This window comes from Megascapheus bottae, chromosome 21, assembly GCF_031878675.1.
Source record: "Megascapheus bottae isolate mThoBot1 chromosome 21, mThoBot2.hap1, whole genome shotgun sequence".
Lineage (NCBI taxonomy): Eukaryota > Metazoa > Chordata > Mammalia > Rodentia > Geomyidae > Megascapheus > Megascapheus bottae.
In genome coordinates this window covers 13,889,062-13,907,121 of record NC_143529.1, presented here as the reverse complement: position 1 = coordinate 13,907,121, position 18,060 = coordinate 13,889,062, and the positions used below count along the sequence as shown (strand labels likewise).

At 36.7% G+C, this 18,060-nt stretch overlaps 1 protein-coding gene across 3 annotated transcripts in view; it reads right to left on the bottom strand.

Moving 5' to 3' along the window:
- Pard3b (par-3 family cell polarity regulator beta) overlaps positions 1-18,060 on the bottom strand; it is a 963,936-nt gene that overhangs the window by 579,371 nt on the left and 366,505 nt on the right. For all 3 annotated transcript variants that reach the window (XM_090354671.1, XM_090354668.1, XM_090354669.1), the window contains exon 3: positions 12,386-12,557. In XM_090354671.1, the coding sequence (XP_090210797.1) occupies positions 12,386-12,557 (172 nt within the window). The remainder of the gene's footprint in view (positions 1-12,385; positions 12,558-18,060) is intronic.

Here is an 18,060-nt window from a genome sequence, read left to right as displayed (position 1 = left end):
GACATTAGTGAATTTAAATCCTCACATCTTAGCCTCCTGAGTAACTAGAATTACAGGTTTGAGCCATAATCCAGCCAGACTCTCTATTTATGAAGGAAGGATCTGGTTGCAGGGGTTTAAAGTGAATCAGATCAACAGGTTTATTGCATCAACAGAAGTTTCATGTTTTCTCTTCTAGATGACCATCAATAAAATGATGAAGTAACAATAGTGCCTCATAGTCATATACTATATGCTGTGAGTCAGGAATTCATAGTTATATAAGTGAATTATATTTACACATATCTATGAATACACTGTTTCCTACAGCATTCAACTGGGTGATTTTTTTTGTGGGTCATGGGGCTGGAACTGTGGCCAGGGCACTGTTCCTGAGCACTTCAGCTCAAGGCTACTGCCCTACCCTTGAGCCAAGCCCCACTTCCCATTTTCTAGAGGTTAATTGGAGATAAGAGTCTCAGGTTCATAGCAAAGATATCAAGCCAACATAGATGCCCCTCAGTTGATGAGTGGATCAACAAGATGTGGTATTTTCACACAATGGAATTCTATGCTGTTGTCAGAAAGAACAACATAGCCCCATTTCTAAGGAAATGGAAAGACAAAAAAAATCATATTAAGTATCAACTTGGAATCAGAAAATGGTGCCTTTTTCTGAGTCTACAATTGAGTGAAATGCAAATTAAGACTAAAAACATTAGAAGAAGTCAAGGTTAACTAACTCCTAGGGATAACTTGCATCTTATTCCAAAGTTTTATTTTATAAGTTTTAAAAGCACTTTACACACAGATTGCATATAAAAGTAAAGATGTTATTATAGGGTATAGTACTAATGTTTTGTTTAACAAGAACCTCATTTTGAATCTTAAGTCGACAACTATGGTATTTTTTTTTTGTGCCAGTCCTGGGCTTGGGCTCAGGGCTTGAGCACTGTCCTTGGATTTTCTCAAGGCTAGCACTCTACCACTTGAGCCTCAGCACCACTTCCAGCTTTTTGCTATGTATGTGGGATACTGAGGAATTGAACCCGGGTCTTCGTGCATGCTAGGCAAGCACTCTACCACTAGGCCAAACTCCCGGCCCCAACAACTATCGTATTTTTTAATGAGCAACTTCTTTTCTGTTTCCTTATTGTAAAACTAAATTAAAAATAAAAGGTTAATGAGAAATGGGAAAAAATCATATTTAGTGAAGTAAGACAGACTCAAAGGAACATAGGCTCAATGGTTTCCTTCATCTGTCATAGTCAATAGAAACCTTGGGCTCTCCTAGAAGACATTTACAATACAACAAACCTAGATACATAAGGCCATATAGTATGACACTAAATCAAAGGACCTCCAGGATACAGAAACAAAAGCCATATAATGAGTGAGTGTTGTCCTTAATGTACTATGTTATCTCTCATCTCTTTTGCTGTCCCTTGGCTATCTCATATTGTCACAGTGTTTCACCTTGTTAGCTGATATATCAGATATAGGCTTATTTGGTTATTTGAAATCAGACAGGGAAGGAGGGAAAACAAGATGAGGGGCATGGGTGGGGGAGCGAAATGGGGACCAAGACATGAGAAAGGGTATCAATGTTTGTGAAGTAATGCACCTTCTATGTGGTGAATATAATGTAACCCTTCTATTAATTACAATAAAATTACATGAAAAAAAAGAGTCTTAGGTCTTTTTCTGCCCAAGCTGGCTTTGAACCTTGATCCTCAGACCTCAGCCTCCTGAATAGCTAGGATTACAGGCATGAGCCACTGTGCCTAGCCCAACTGGGTGATTTTCAAATACCACTTATACATTACAACTGAGGCAACAGCCTGAGATCATACAGAATCTAAGTGGAAAGGTTATATTTCAAGAGGATTATTTCAGGGTTTGTGATCTTAATTTCAACAACAGATTAGTATCACATATACATGTCATAGTTTGTAACCTCTGACTTCTCTCCTACTTTGTCAATGTCTCAGTGAAGAAATATAATAAAACTGTTGGCAAAAAAACAAATCCAATTTTAAAAGATACACATTACAGAGAAAAATTTGCCTAATTTCAATTTTTCACATTGTTGAAAGGCCAAAACATTATGATGAAAAGTGAGGGACAACTACCAAGAAATGATAAATTAAAAAAAAAAAGATTTAAAAAAGGACAAGAAGGCACGTGAAGAAAAGTCTTTTAGGAAAGTCCATATTTGAGTAAGTTCTTTATAGTGATGACTGGACTACAAAATAAAAATGTAAAAAGATACCAAACTCATTCTCCAAATTTTTCAAAGTCTTGCAGAGTTCCTCATTGATCAACTCTCCAAATAGAGGACAATAGTATTTACAGTAATTTAAGCCATTGGAAAATGATCTATAGAGTCAAAAGAACAAGGGAAATAAAAACAAACATTAAACATCTCTGTATCCTGCAAATGATTTAGGGCAAATTAGCATACAGCTTTGGAGAAGAAAAGATCACCTTAGGGTGGTCAGTAATTTTACACAGGTCTTTTTGAGCAGGAAGCAAAGCGTAAGGATTGCATATCTATTTCCTGTTTAGACAAAAGTAATTGGTATCAACATTTCATTTTTAAAATCACTAGAGTAGAAGACTGGTCTCCAAATTCACCACCTAGAATTAAAAGAGCACATTTACTTGAAGTATCTTCAGCGTAAAAGTGGATCAATGGATGAATAGACAGCTAGTCAGCCACAAACACATTGGATTCTTGGAGACCTTGCCTGGACAGTAGATAAAATTTTCAAATGCAGTAGATCTGAGTTATTTCTTCCTTCCTGATTGGAGATAAAATTAATACTACCCAATCACAAATAGACTAAAAACATGGAAGTATTATTATCATCAACTTATCATCAAGTGAAGATACAAAGATAAATAACCAAGATATTGGGAGATACCACATATGACTAATGGGACACATGTGAAGTTGTGAGCATCTGAATTAACTTATGAGTTAAGACCTTTTCCAACTATAAAGTTTTCTAATTGTATAGACTATATTATAACAGACTATGGAATTTCAACCAAGTTGAGAGAATCATCCAATAATATGTCAACAAGTTTGTATGTTACTTGGGAATGAGTTTGTGACTTATGTTATTTTACATTCCTCTGGTAGCCTAGCATACTGATTTTCATCTACTGGGCCGTCTATACATAATTATTGATTAACTGAAGTCAGTGACAGGCATGTTACCATTTTCTGTAGCTCTGACACCTAATACGTTGAGATTCATAACTACATTCTTAAGGCCAGTCCTCTACAAAGAGCAGATGTTAGCTGTGCAGATGCTGAATCCCTTGCTATAAGGGCAATTAACTGTAACACCAAACTAAAGTCAAGAGGTCAAAGGACATTATTCCTGAACTGTGACTAAAGCAAGAAGTTTGCCTCATGCTTTCAGATCTCTAGGGTAGAAAGTGTATTTGTTTTAAAAATACAAGTAGAGTTTAATTGATCATCACCATTATATAGTACCAGCTGACACAGGGTCATTCAGCTTGTTGCTATATAGTGGTGATGATCAATGACTTTTTTTGGAAACTTGTGCAAAAAAATAGGAAGAAATACCATTTTTCCTAATAGTTTTAAGAAATATGAACATTGAAGTCATCACATCAGTATTTTCTTAAGAAAATAGGTAAAAATATTATGATCTTTAAATAAATTTCTTGGTCACTATATATTCTATGTGCATGCATTAAGTCACTGTAGCCAAGTCTACCATATGAACAAAAGAAAATTCCTTTTCTTCTAATTTTACACATAAAATCCACACAATCCCAAATTTCTTCCATCTGTAAAGAGGTCTGCTTATCATACATAGAGTCTCATATTAATACAAAAGTATATTTCACTAATTTAGAAGGTTACCTGTTCTTTCTCATAGCTATCAAAATATTCTCATTAAGCTAATACATAGACTGAGTGCCCTTTTCTCTGTCGCACATGCTGGATGAACACAAAGGCACACAGACAGGGTGTGGTGGGAATATGTGGGAGGTTCTGATTTTTAAACTGGTAAACAGTTTTAATAATCATAAACATAGAGATAGCTTTTCTTATGACAATTGCTAAGCTAAAACTGTCACTTTCCTTATCAGGTTGGATGGGAATGTGAACAGATCAAGCTGTTTTGGTATTTCCTATTTTCACAGGGACAAATAAAGATATTAGTAAAATATCAAACAAGGTACAAAATAAATAAATAATCAAGTGAATATATATATGGCCATAATTCATCAGAGATCTTTATCAGATAAAGCAAATGAAAAAATCCTGAGTGAGGCATTAAAGCATGTCCAACCCTGAGTGACTTGTCCTTAAGATGGATCTTCTGTAAATAATTAAATTAGTGCATTTTTTTTCTTTGCCCATCTGGACAGAAAAGAAGAGATGCAGGAAAAAAAAATAACATATGAGAGAGTCGACGTGTACACACACACACACACACACACACACACACACACAAATCCCAAAGGCTACATCATACATTTACATATACAATGCAAAAACAGCTTTAATCTATATTGAATTATTAGCAAAACTGCTAAAATGTAAACTGCAGAAGAAAAGCACAGTTGTTATTATAAATAATTTGCATAGGGCCAATTAAAATTTTTAATGGAAAGGTAAGGCATTTTAAGACCACAAAGATTTATATATTTAAAAATCTGACTTTACCATTAACAAATGTTTGGTTAATACAAGTAAGTCATTTTAGAACCCTTGGTAATAGACATGTTAGGTAGCATCTATATTAGAAGAGCAGAGGGGGAAATTGGGCTTGGTTTGTCCCAACTGCTTCAGAGTCTGTGAAATGGAGGGGCAGAGCAAAAGCTGGCCCTCAGAAAAGATACTGGAGTGTAATATAAAGGTTTAGGGAGAGAAAGAAAAAGTCTTGAGTGGGGAGAGGAAGAAAAATATCTTCAGCATATGCATTGTTGTGAGTGTTTGTCCTCTCTTTCCTTGTTTTATTAAAAAGATGAACCACAAGTCATTTGATCTGTGGTTCAGGGAACTACACAAAGCTAAATAGGACAGCATCATGGAGAATATTTTCACTACTTAGGGGCTAGGCCTCTGCAAATATGGCTTCCCTGGCCTAACCATTAAAAGCAATCTGCAAAAGAGGATTTAAAACCCAGGGGTCTAATATCAAGTGAACAGTAGGAAAGGTGACCTTTTATTCCCTTTGTTTATTAGAGGATCTGCAGGCTCCATCTCAGTTTGGGTCCAGCACTGGTAAGAGGCCAGAGAGGGATGGAGAACTGCTTTTTAGAGGTCATATAATCAACTTAGAAAATACAGCTGGAAGAGAACAGGACTGAAAGCATGGTTTAGGGCTTTTTTTCCCCATGATTTTAGTTAAATATAAATTACCTCTAGTAATTCCTACTGACATTATAAGCAACTTAGTATGAATTTAAGTATCAGATTTTGTCATTAGGTAGGTTATACAGAAATTGGAACAATAAAAGACAAATTAAATTTTTTTTAAAAAAGACTAAAATATAAGGATAGCTGAATATACAACAGAAAAAAAAGAAACAAAGAAATTATATGTTATCAGGACGATGGTAACTTATTTTCCTGAAGTATAACATGAGGTAATTTAGTAAGTGATAACTCATTTAAAGGCATTTATAAGAATATGGTACACAAACTTCATTATGTCATACTTTATAAAATGGTATAAATATTCAATGACTAGCCAAGAAGCCTGCACAAATCCACTATTCATCCAGAAGAAGTGATAATTTTAGGTATATTAAAATTTTTTCTACTGAAAATATGAGCTATGTTTGTACTTGATAGAAATAAAGATTACTTCTGTGTGGCAACTAACATCTAATCTCAATTTTGAGATCTCTCATCACTGAGTATTACGTTATTCTTTCAATTAAGTAGAATATCTAGCTCCTTTCCAAAGTATTGAAACATCTTAGATATTTGGTAAATGACCTGATGTTCTTTATTTCTTTCAAAGCAACTTTTCCTCCCCTCTGCAAATGAAAACAAAAACAAAATCAACAATAGCAAATGAATAATCGTGCTAAGAAGAACAGTGGAGAGAACAAGTTAGGAGGCTGTCACTTCCTTCATCCCAATTCAGTCACCAATCTAGCAGAAAGCATGCACATGCTTTGTTGACTACATGGCTATGACTGATTGATGATAGTCTAGTAAGGTTACCATAGCTAATTACAACATCATTCATCTACGCCTATGTGGGTTGGGGGGGGGGAAGAACAGGCTCCCAGGGAGGAAAAAAGAAAAGAAAGAAAAGATATTCTTTAGCTGCTAACTTTTGAATACTCAGCCCCCAAAGGAAATATATAAGGGCAAAACTCATTGACCAAATTATGACTTATGGATTCATCCAAGCAAATGACCTCAGTTCCTTGGTAATTTCAACATTGGGCTTCCAGCCTACAGCAGAAAACTTCTAACAACAAGGAACTTTCACATGCTTAGGGGCTTTGTAGCAGAGATTCAAAGCCTTCTTCAGAAGCACCACCCAACCGTGAGCTTAAGTTCTGCTATGTGTGTGGTGTGAGTGTTTGTCTAGGATCAGATGCCAAGACTTAAACTCACATTATGGGCACGGCAGCCACTTGCACACTACAGCCTAATTAAAGGAATAAACTTCCTCCTGCTTTATGCTTTCCTGAAGATCTCTGTCATAAAGGGATTTAGGTTCCTTAAGAACTGAGAAAAGTGTTCCCATATGTTTCCTTTATGCATGGAATTATTCAGACTCATACAAAATGGTAACAATTTCCAACACTAATCCATGGCTACACAATGTTTTCTGAAAACTACTGAAAATAAAGAGAGAAATCCATGTTTTGAAAATAATTATATTATAACAAACATATCGTCATAATTTCCATCTCTGTTTTGAAGAAGCACAAACACACATGGAAACAATAAAGCATCTGAGGCACCTTTCAAGTCTCAAAAACAAGAATCACTTTCAAATAGAAAGTAGCTCATCTTCAAAGTTTAACACACAGCGGAGAATAAAGCTAGTACCATTTCAGCTCAAAACTTTAATCAGATTGCTTTACATCTGGGTAACATAGATCACAAGAGTGACAACAGCCAAATTTAAAGTACTTTTATCCTGAAACACTGTTTAAATTGCATTGCTAATATAATTATACCTAAAGAAATATTTTCTCAAGTAAGCTTGAACTCTACATAGCAAATTTCAATCAAAAAGTGCAGAGAAAAACTATCAAAGACACATACAAACACACTAATTGGGGCCATGGAAAGAAAATTTACAGGATCATAAAAAGTTGATTTCAAATCTAGCTTGGTTTTAGTGAGATAACCCTAGGATAATCACAGCCGATTGGAGCAAGACCAGCTTTCCACAGCTTACTATTGTCATCCAGGAAGGTATGGTGTGACAAAAGAGGAAGTGAACTAGATGTCCTTGCTTCTGAATAGTTACTTTTGTAGAAACCCAGATGGGTCTGTAGTTTTGACTGGAAAAATATAGTTCTCATAGAGTCAGGTACAATGACTTGTCTAAGACACACAGTTCAGATAATGCCAGGTATAGTACCAGCTCCATGCTTCTGGTTTTCCTAAGACATGGATGGGCCAGCACAAGGCTGTGGCTGCATAAGGTGAGGTACCACTGGCCAAAAGGTCAGTACCAGGAACAGGTCTACACCACAGTAAAGGATTCTTATTAGTCAAAACTTCAAAGCAACGAAGCTCACTTATTTGCCTTTTTACCTTTGACAGAAATGTCTGTTATAGGATAAAATAGCCCCTAGAGACCCCATTAGTACTTTTTCTTCAAATAAACATATATACACATGTGTGCTACACATATGTGGTGGTAAGCCAAATTCATATCTCACATGTACAACAGTTAAAAGAAATTCCATCCACCTTAATTTTCTTGTCTGACTTCACTCATTCCTTTTTTAAATTTATAGCAATTTGTAGTGTCTTTATTAATTTACAATCTATCTCGATTCTAAAAGGATAAGAAGTACTATTTTACCACATATTTAAACAACATAGATAATTGAAATCTATATTACATTGTTCTCCAAAATGCCATATAATTGAAAGAATGTAAGACCAGAAGCCAAAAGAAGCAAGTTTTACGTCTTTTTTTCATCTGTTTTGTGCTGATACTGGGGCTTGAACTCAGAAGCTGGGTGCTGCCCCTGAGCTTCCCCACTTAAGGCTAGCATTCTACCACTAGGACAGCTCCACTTTTGGCACTGTGGAAATTAACTGGAGATAAGAGTTCCATGGAATTTCCTGTCTAGGTGCATCTTCAGATTTCAGCCTCCTGAGCAGCTAGAATTATGGAGCATAAACCACCAGCTCCCAGCCTTAATTCTAGTTCTTTAACAACTAGTTCTTTAATATCACAGCAGAATACTGCCTTTAAGTTTTGATTCATAAAAGAATACCAATATCCTAAACAAATACTATTCCTAAAATTCGGTGGAACTGAGTTTATCTAGATCAGTATTTCCAAAATTTCTTCTGGGATTTATATAATATTTTTAAGCAGAGAGGGGATTTCTTTGCTTTCAGGACTTCTAAGAACCCCGGGATTCTGTTTATCCCCCACACAACTGGCTTTTGTGTCCCTTTCTTCTCCGCTAGTATTTCAAGTCCTATATACTTAGGCAAAACACGAATAGAGTAAAATACCAACTAGAACTGAAGTGGTCAAGAGATGTTCATTTGTTGGTTAAAATTAATTAGGAGGATTTGGAAAATTCTTGAACGCTATGATTTTTAAAGTACAACAGATTCTGTGAATAGCTCTTCTTTTTACAGTTGGTGTTTTGGTCACGAGTATCTCTTCATTTAAATAAACTCTAGAATATATGGAAAAAGGCTCTGTCCAGTTTCAGAAACACAGAATAGTCAAGTGTTGGATTAATTTACTAGTTAGAACTGAGTCAGTACCCAGTCGTTTAGCATTGCATTAGAAAATGCATTAGGAAATAAACGATAGGAAAAAATGTACATGAATGAAGTTGAAAGTATGAAGTTGCCATTTGATTTAAAACCCTTCTTATCAGTTAAAAAGATGTCCATTGGCTTAAAAGTGCATAGAGGCTTTCTATGGCTTACCTTTGTAAGCTTTCATTTGTGAATAAAGAATTAATTATATTTATTGTTCCCTTCTGGTACAGTCTTAAAAGATTTGGAGGAACAGAAGAGTCTTTGAGCATGAACAAAACTACTGTATATGAATTCACCAGGCACAAACAAGGCAAAAGGAGGAAGGGGAGAAAAGCAACAAACAAACGAAAAACAAGACAAGTGGATAAGCGAGAGATAGGGAATAGGACTCTGAAAGGGACAAGAATGTAAAATACCTGAAAACATTTGGAGACTGGCAAAGAGAGTATAGTGGTGGTAGGTTAAGGTGACTACAGAAGAGGGACTGGCAAGAAAGGTGGACAGAAAAACAGTAACTAGTTCATGAAGAGCCTGCAAATTTGAATTTATGCAGTATGCATTTCATCTTGGTGTTATAACAAAAAGAATATCAGTCTGTGTTACATAGGAAAAGTTGTTAGCTCATGACAGGATATTTTTGAAGGCTATCTTATGTTGAAAATGAAATTATTGAATTAGACTGAACAATTTTGCATATATTTTGATTTCAGGTACTGGTAAAATTGATTTTTTTTGTTTGTTTGTTGTTGCTTTCACCTGAATTCAGTCTGTCCCTGTGCCATTTTGTAAGATAGCGCTCTACAACTTGAGCCACAGTGTCACTAGTGGCTTTTTCTGAGTAGTCAATTGGAGGTAAGAGTTTCACAGACTTTCCTGCACAGGTTGTCTTTGTTAAACTGCAATCCTCATATCTCAGCCTGTGTACCTAGAATTACAGGTATGAGTCAGCAGAGCCTAGCTGCAAATGGATAGATTTTTAGTGAAAAGATGACTTAAACATAAAGAATACCTTGATTTTTAAATAATTGTCAGTTGTGTCTCCTTAAGAAAATAATGTGAACAGATAATTGAATTTCCCATTTCATTGAATTTGTCCTTAAGAATGAGAAAATGTGTGAAAATGAAGTCCAGCTTCTGCTGTACTGAGCCTCTGTAGAAGCAGAACAAGTTCCAAAGGCTAATGAGAGCAGAGTATGGAATTTGCATGAAGGTCTAGCATTTTATAAGTACTGGTTCATGAGAGCTGTGGAAGCACAAGTGCTCAGGTGGTTGTCCTCAGATGGTCCCCTTCCCAAGACTTCAGAGAAGACCTGACACGCTCAGATGAGCCATGAACACATACGGCCAACAGTGACACTCTACCCTGAGATGCCGAGTCTCTGACCACATCCTACTCTGAGACCAATAATAGGAAAACAGAATGGGCAGAGACCAGAGCTGGTTATGTTGCTTTCTTATACCAATCTCACTAAAACACCTAATAGATTTGTATTCTTCTTGTTTCCTTAAGCTCTTGAAATTTGAACTACTCAGTCTGCTAAACCAGAAGGGTGGAAGGAATGACTCTATTTATCATTCATGCCTGGCCAGATTCCTCCAGCTATATCACCTTTATAGGATATTCCAGGAACAGCAGGGATTAGAGAAGGCAGGCACTGTGGAGACAGAGGTCAGCTGAGGCAGAGGCCTTAGTCTACATAGTGATGAAGTGTTGGCCTGCTCCATGCTACAACAACACAAGTGAAAGATGGATAGAAATTGGGTGGAGGAATAGAGTGAAACCTTAGCGGATGGCAGGCTTCAGGAACAATGGCTGGAAGCACACATTAGCTAATCTCATCATTTAGTATATGTTAATTAGAAGTGAGTTATTATGAGTAAAGTGTTTCAATTTCTCAGTACACTGTCTTCAGCTCAGTTCATGGCATTTAACTTCCATTTCAAAAATATTATTTTCTATCCTGTCTATCTAGAAATCAGTATTGAAGAAATAGAAAGTTTACTTTCAAAGAGGGGGAATCTCAGCTTACTTTTCTCTTGCATTTACCGTTACTATGCTGAATGAACAAGAGAAATTATAAAAGCAAACATTCCTCCCTAAGAACACTCCTAAAAGAAGGGCAAAAACAGGTTGCCAGGCCCAGAGATATTCTTAGGCTCAGCCTTTTGAAGACCACAGCCCTTGCTTATAAATAGAATATTAAACCAAGCAAGAGCAATTTTCTTCTTTCGTCTCCCCTTATTGCCTAATTTTCCTCTCATACCATTTGCATAATGGATAAAAAGGCATCCATTATGCAAATGAGCATTGGGATGTAATATTGCTGAAGCCACAAGCCTGGCTCCAGAGGAAACCCAGCTGCCAACAAGCCCTCCATCGACCTCATTGGCCAGACAAGATGAAGGAAAGTCATGAAGATCAGAGGTCATCTATTCCCATTTGGTTGGTTAGTAGGAACATTACAGATGCTTTGCACAAAAACATCCAGATAAAATATAATTACAAAAAGAAACCATACACAAAGTGTGGCCACATATAAAATCTAGTTAACATCACAGATTTTATTTCAAGTCGGAGATCCAATGCCATGGATAACCATTTTACAATTTTAGGCACATACTTTTCATTAGAACCCATACAATCTCCTGTGTAAATCGAAAAATGCCTCTGTTATTTTACTTTGAGAACCAAACCCTAATTAAACTCTAATAGGAGCATTGAGTCATTTCAGACTGTCCTGTGCATGTTCAACAGGAATAGAAATTTTTTCAAGTACCAAAATAATATGTGGGCTTTCTACAAACTTCCCACTGTTGAAAGTAAACTCATCTGGAATTGTAAATTGACTGAAAATTTTTTAAATCAATGGTTATTTTATATTTCTACAAACAACCTCAAAACAAATATATGAAAAAATATTCTGAGCATAGTCTCCAGCTGAATTGTTCTTGTTTGAATGAAGCAGCAGGAAAGGATTCCAAAAGTAACCTCAAAATATTTTCTTCAAAGGCTGGGGTAGATATTGAAAGAAAAAGACAATGGATAAAACTTGAAAGTAACCTTTTTTTCCAGGCTGGGCTCCATTTTAACCCTTAGCTTTTTCCAAATGCCTTTTTTTTTCAGAACTCTTTCAAAGTGGTCTTATAGGCTAGATAGAAGAACCTTATTATTTCAGCCTGTCCCGCTCTCACCATGTTATTTCAAAGGTTTGCAATCTAGATTCACCTTCAGTTCAAGAAATAAAATTGCATCTATTTACCTGAGCCCCAGCTGTTGCAAAGAGCTATATTAAAAATAATTCAGAGACAAGACAGCTTAAAAAAATCTCAGCAGCATCGAAGTCATAAAGAAGTTATATAGTCAACAACATGACATTTTCAGCTAAGTGAAAAGCATATCACAGAAAATGCACGTACCTAATTTCAGAGCAGAAGGGGTTACTTCAATTTCTCCACCAATTGGTTTCAACGCAGCCAGTTGGGCAGCCACTTCTGTCTCAAAAGCATCTGGGCTCTGTGGATCGGCAGGGTTTCCACTGGGGCTCTCAATCTTGTGGAGTGGTTCTTGTTCATCAAATACAGCAATCAACTGCAAACAAGTCCAACAGCACTAATTACTTTCTAGGACACGCATATCACAGGGTTCCTCTATCTAGCTGGTTGTGATCTTTGGTTTTAGAGAAAATGGCCACTTCAAAAGTAGAACTTTAATGGTGCTATACCACAACTCTTAATTCCTCAATAATAGTGTGTCTATAAGCACCATGGCCAGAACATAATGACTAGGTCTGTTTCTTTATTTTGTCTCTTCCTAAAACAGAGCCAATTTCAGCCAACTTTCTTAAAGGCATGAATTGTCTACCTCCTAACCTCTGACTTTTTCCAAATAATGCCTAAAAAGATTTCAAGAGTACTCCCCAAAATGAAAGTTGAATATTTACAGATTTACATAGTATAAATAGGCATTTCATTCTCAAATAGTTAACAGGTCCTGTGTGGCACATGCCTGTAATTAAAGCTACTCAGAAGGATTGGTGGTTTGAAGTTAGCCTGAACAAATGTTAGCTCATCTCAACTAATTTGTCAGATGTCATAGTACTTGCCTGGTATGTACATAGGTAGACCAAGGCAAAAAATGTGTAACTATATTTTTTTAAAAAAACTAAGCATAAAGGGCTGGGGCAGTGTGACTCTAGCAGGCTTGAAACCCTGAGTTCAAATTCCAGCACTGCCAAAAAGATAAAAGAAAGAGTTAAGACATACTACAAAATTTGTAATTACTGCTCTTTCTAGACATAATCAAGATCTACATATATGTACAACAAATTAAGTATACATTTTGTTCCTGCCCATGTCATCATTTTCCTTCTCATGTTAATTCCACATTGATCCGTTTCAGCATCCCATGAGACTCAATGACAGCCCTTTGAACCTCACTGCTTCCTGTCCTCGTCACCATTGTATTGCATAGTACAGAAATACTGATCACTAACAAACACATGAATGCAATTTCCCAGTTGTTTTCCATCACTCAAATGAGAGAAATAGTTTAAGACTCTACTCATTTGTAGCCACTTGCACCTTGGGCCGGCAGACAACACTAACATAGGGCACACTGAAGGTTACACATCAAAGGATGCAGAAAAGTTCATGTCTGAGCACAGGTACAGCTCATGGATGCAACTATCAGTCCAATGAAGTACGGTGTGTATAACTTGGAAAACCGATCATAAATGTTTAAATATTTTTCACTCATTAAATAAAACAAGCTTACTTATGGTTCAAACATTTATCCAGGAAAGGCACTCAAAGCCCCATTAACAAGGGAGACTTGTTGGCAATAGTATTAATAATACAAGTACTGGGGTAACCAATCAAAACATCATAAATCCAACTTCACTCTTTCAGAAGAAATGAACACAATTAGGGACATGTAAATTGGCTATTCAAAAATAATTTTCATAATTGACTACTTATTTCCAGTAAGAAACTTCTTTAATTGGAAAAATCCAGCAATCCTCTCACCACAGAAAAGAAATGCTTACTCACAAGGCATTATTTGTAATTCTTAAATCAAACCCGTGCATTTCTCTGTCTTTAATTACAAGCACTGATGAACTGATTTCAGATATGCCTACAATGGATTAATAAAGAGACATTACCCTAGTATAAAAATAATCTGTAGGTCTGTGTCTTTCTAGTCAAATGGGCAAAAGAGTTGAATACCCTAAATTCATGAAAGAAAAAGAAAACTTTTAAAAGCTGGTGAAAGTGTTTTCATCACCATTCCTATTTCACAATTATGATTCAGTTTTGCAGACTGGTGAGTTCTAACATATAGTCATAATATTCATTTTAATTCACAAAATAGGGAGTGCCATATTGGACTGATAGTATAAATAGTTTGGTTAAAGATGAACCGTTTCAGCCGGTCCCAGTGGCTAACACCTTTAATCCTAGCTACTCAGGAGACTGAGATCTGAGGATCGCAATTCAAAGCCAGACCGGGCACTAAAAACTGTGAGAATCTTATCTCCAATTAACCACTAGAAAACCAGAAGTGGGGTTGTTGTTCAAGGGGTAGGGTAGCCTTGAGCTGAAGAGCTCAGGGACAGCACCAAGCCCAGACTGCAAGCCCCAGGACTGACAACAACAACAAAAGATGAACCCTTTCTTCCAACACTGAAGAAAAAATGAAATCACAAATTTTATAATAAAAAGCTTGAAATAGATAACATTTAAGAAATTGTTACCTTTTTTATTTTTATTAAAATACTTTGCTCTTCTCCATACAGTATATGCATAAAAATGTATAGCCTTACATTGTACTAACATTCTAACTCTTCATCAAATAGGAGAATTCAGTCGTTTGGAAAAGATTGTTTAGGAAAGCTGTGGACTGAGTGGATTCTACTGGTACAATGGGAGTCTTTTGATTTTTATCCCAGGGTTTCAGATCATATTGTAATTGATTTTCCAAAAAGATAATTCTACAAAGAGAAACTAATCACAAAATGATTTTGGTTTGGACATGAAGGTCCAACACACACACACACACACACACACACACATACACACACACACACAGGAATTTCACTTTTTGGACATACAACACCAGAATCTGAATCTTCTTGTCAGTAACAGTGGGCCCTAGATGCTTCCCAAATCTCATAATCTCTTTGATTAATTAATTGCTTAGCCTGTCTTCCAGTCCTCTGGTTGACGAGAATGATCACAGCTGAGCCTGGATGAGTGGATGAAATGAAGTCTCTCCTCCCAGGATGAAGGAGCTCTGCTCCTAAATCTGTGGTCCCCAGCAAATCACTGGCTGACAAGACAGAGTCTTGCCATCTGGTCTGTATTTCAATATCCACAGACTCACCCTTGCTGCAACACTTATAATTAATTTAAATCATACAGTACAGTCCCTTGCTAACCAGATTATGGCATTCATCAGGACACCTACATTACTGGCTAGTATTCTTCCCTGACAACAGGGTTACAGAGCTAGTGATTATCATAAATATTCTGGTCCCTCAATAAGTGGTCTCGCACATTCCAAAGCACCCAGATCCTAGAAATGGTCTTTTCTCTGCAACTCCAGTCCCATACTGATGAGTTGGACATGAATGTAAGATTTCTAATTAAGAACTTTTATGTTAAGCTTTCACTTAGAGGGAAACAATAATCTATGACCTGTGGGAGAGTTGTCCCAGACCCCTTAAGGGGTTGCAGGAACCTAAACTCTACACAAAACACTTTAGGATGATACAAAACATAGAAGAAACTCCTCTGCCGCTGCCATGTCTATCTTCCCCAACATCCCTTAATCCAAAAGGATGACCCTCGCCTTACTTATAGTCAAAGCCTTGGACTTAAACACATCTGGGAACATTTAGGCATCTAGTCTCCAGGTACACACACAAGATGGTCAGGGCATAAAAATGCTATTAATTCTTTTATCAAACAAAAATAAAAGGCATCCCAGTACCTACCATAACTTTACAGGAGCCACCCTAGCTCTTGCTGTACCTCTGAGGGAAACTTCAAAGCACTAACCATACAGCAGTTTCCAATCTCTCTTCTCCTATTCTTCACAGAAACTTCTTGTCAGGTTCTCAGTCTTATACTCTTTGAATCTGCTCTTATTGACGTCCAAGCAACCTCTGGATTACTAAAGCTAAAGATGTCTTATAATTTAGTAGCTCATTACTTAATCACCCTTGAAGTCCATTTCTCATGACTGTTCCAGGACACTGGTCTCTTGTTTCATCTTTTTAACTTTATGGGTCCTCTGCTAAGTTTCCTTTAGCTTATTCTTCATTGCATGTATTTTGTCTCTAAACTTGATAGAGAACATATGTCTGAATTCGATTAGTGATCTCATCTTTTTCAAGTCTATATATATATATATATATATATATATATATATATATGTATAGGATGATAAATTCCAAATTGAAATCTGCAACCCAGGCCTTCATGAATTTCAGACTCATGCAGTTAATTCCATAACCTGTTGAAAACCACACAATAGATCTTTCCAAGTTCTTTCCTTAGCCTCTTGTACCCCAATGAATTGCAATTCATTTTTTTCCAAATTCCTAAGCCAAGTAGTTTCTTATAATTTTTTCTCTCTTTCTTCTTACTTTCTATCTCCTTTTTCCTCTCTATTTCTCTTGATTTATTTCTCTCTCCTCCCCCATGCCCCTGCCCGAACCTCTACACTCACTATCTCAACACACCATATCTCACAGAACAGGTTTGGGCCAATTCCGGCCACCTCTACTGTCCTCACTTGGAAGCCCGCTCCACACTCTGCCCAGGGTGTTGCTACAGCGGCTCCTGCCTGGTAACCAAATTTCTACCCAGGCTTCTTTCCTTTCCCCTTGCTCTCTACCTCCTTTCCTTTTTTTTATGTGGCTGTACTGGGGCTTGAACACAGGACCTGAACTATCCCTTAGCATTTTTGCTCGAGGGGTTCTCTAGGACTGAAGCACAGCTCCACTTAGAGCTTCTGTTGGTTTATTAGAGATAAGTCTCACAGACTTTCCTGTTGAGCTGACTTAAAAACCGCAATCCTTAGATCTCAACCTCCTGAGAAGCATGAGCCATGGGGAGATGAGTAGGGTCATGAGCCTCCAGATTATGGCTATAGTGTATTTCCAAAGAATAATCTTACCTTTTAAGTAGAGGCCTGGGAAACACCTGAAACAAATACATTTTAGTAAATGTTTGTGAGTTATGTTTTACAACAGAATTTGAGTTGCAATGTTGAGTAATGGTCTTAGTTCAAAGATCTAGAAATATTCTGTGAAGTGAAATGATGAGGCAAGAGATACATGATAGCAATAAGGGATCCCCATATCCATTATATATCCTTCCCCAAGGAGAGCTGAAAGCAACATTTGAAATTAACTTTCCCCAGGAGAAAAATGGTATGCATAAACCTTCTTTCAGAGAATATTTCCATCTTTTACTACATGAATGGAGAAGCCAATGACAACAACAAACTCAAAGACCAAGAAGAGATAAATTAACACTGCGTAACTTTTAACATTTGTGACCCTGAATAATAGATCTGGACAAAAGAAGTATGTGTAGTTTCACACCATTATGATTTCTTCATATACTTAACTCATCTTTCATATTTCAATTACAAAAAACTACATTGTATGTGAGTGTATGTGTGTGTGCGTATGTGTGTGTGTGTGTGTGTGTGTGTGTATGCACATGCATGCATGGTGTGTGTTTAGTGAGGTGAGATGGTGGGGAGTGAATGTAAATTTTGCTCATGCTACTCCTAACTTGTTCAAATGCTTAGCCCAGAACACAAAGGCTATGTTTAATTCCCTTTCCTCCCACAGAGGTCACTCCCTGCCTTCTAGGCAGTCCACTTGCGTTGTTTATACCTATTCTGATTTTACTTTGTTGTTTCTCTTTAATCTCTTCATCACAGCTCTGACAGAGGAACACAGAAAGCACCAAGATCAAACACATCAAATAGATAATTTCAGTTTTCTTTTTTTTTACTTCATCACAGGAGAACATACAAACCTTCAACTTGCCATACTGCGCTTTCACCTAGCAGA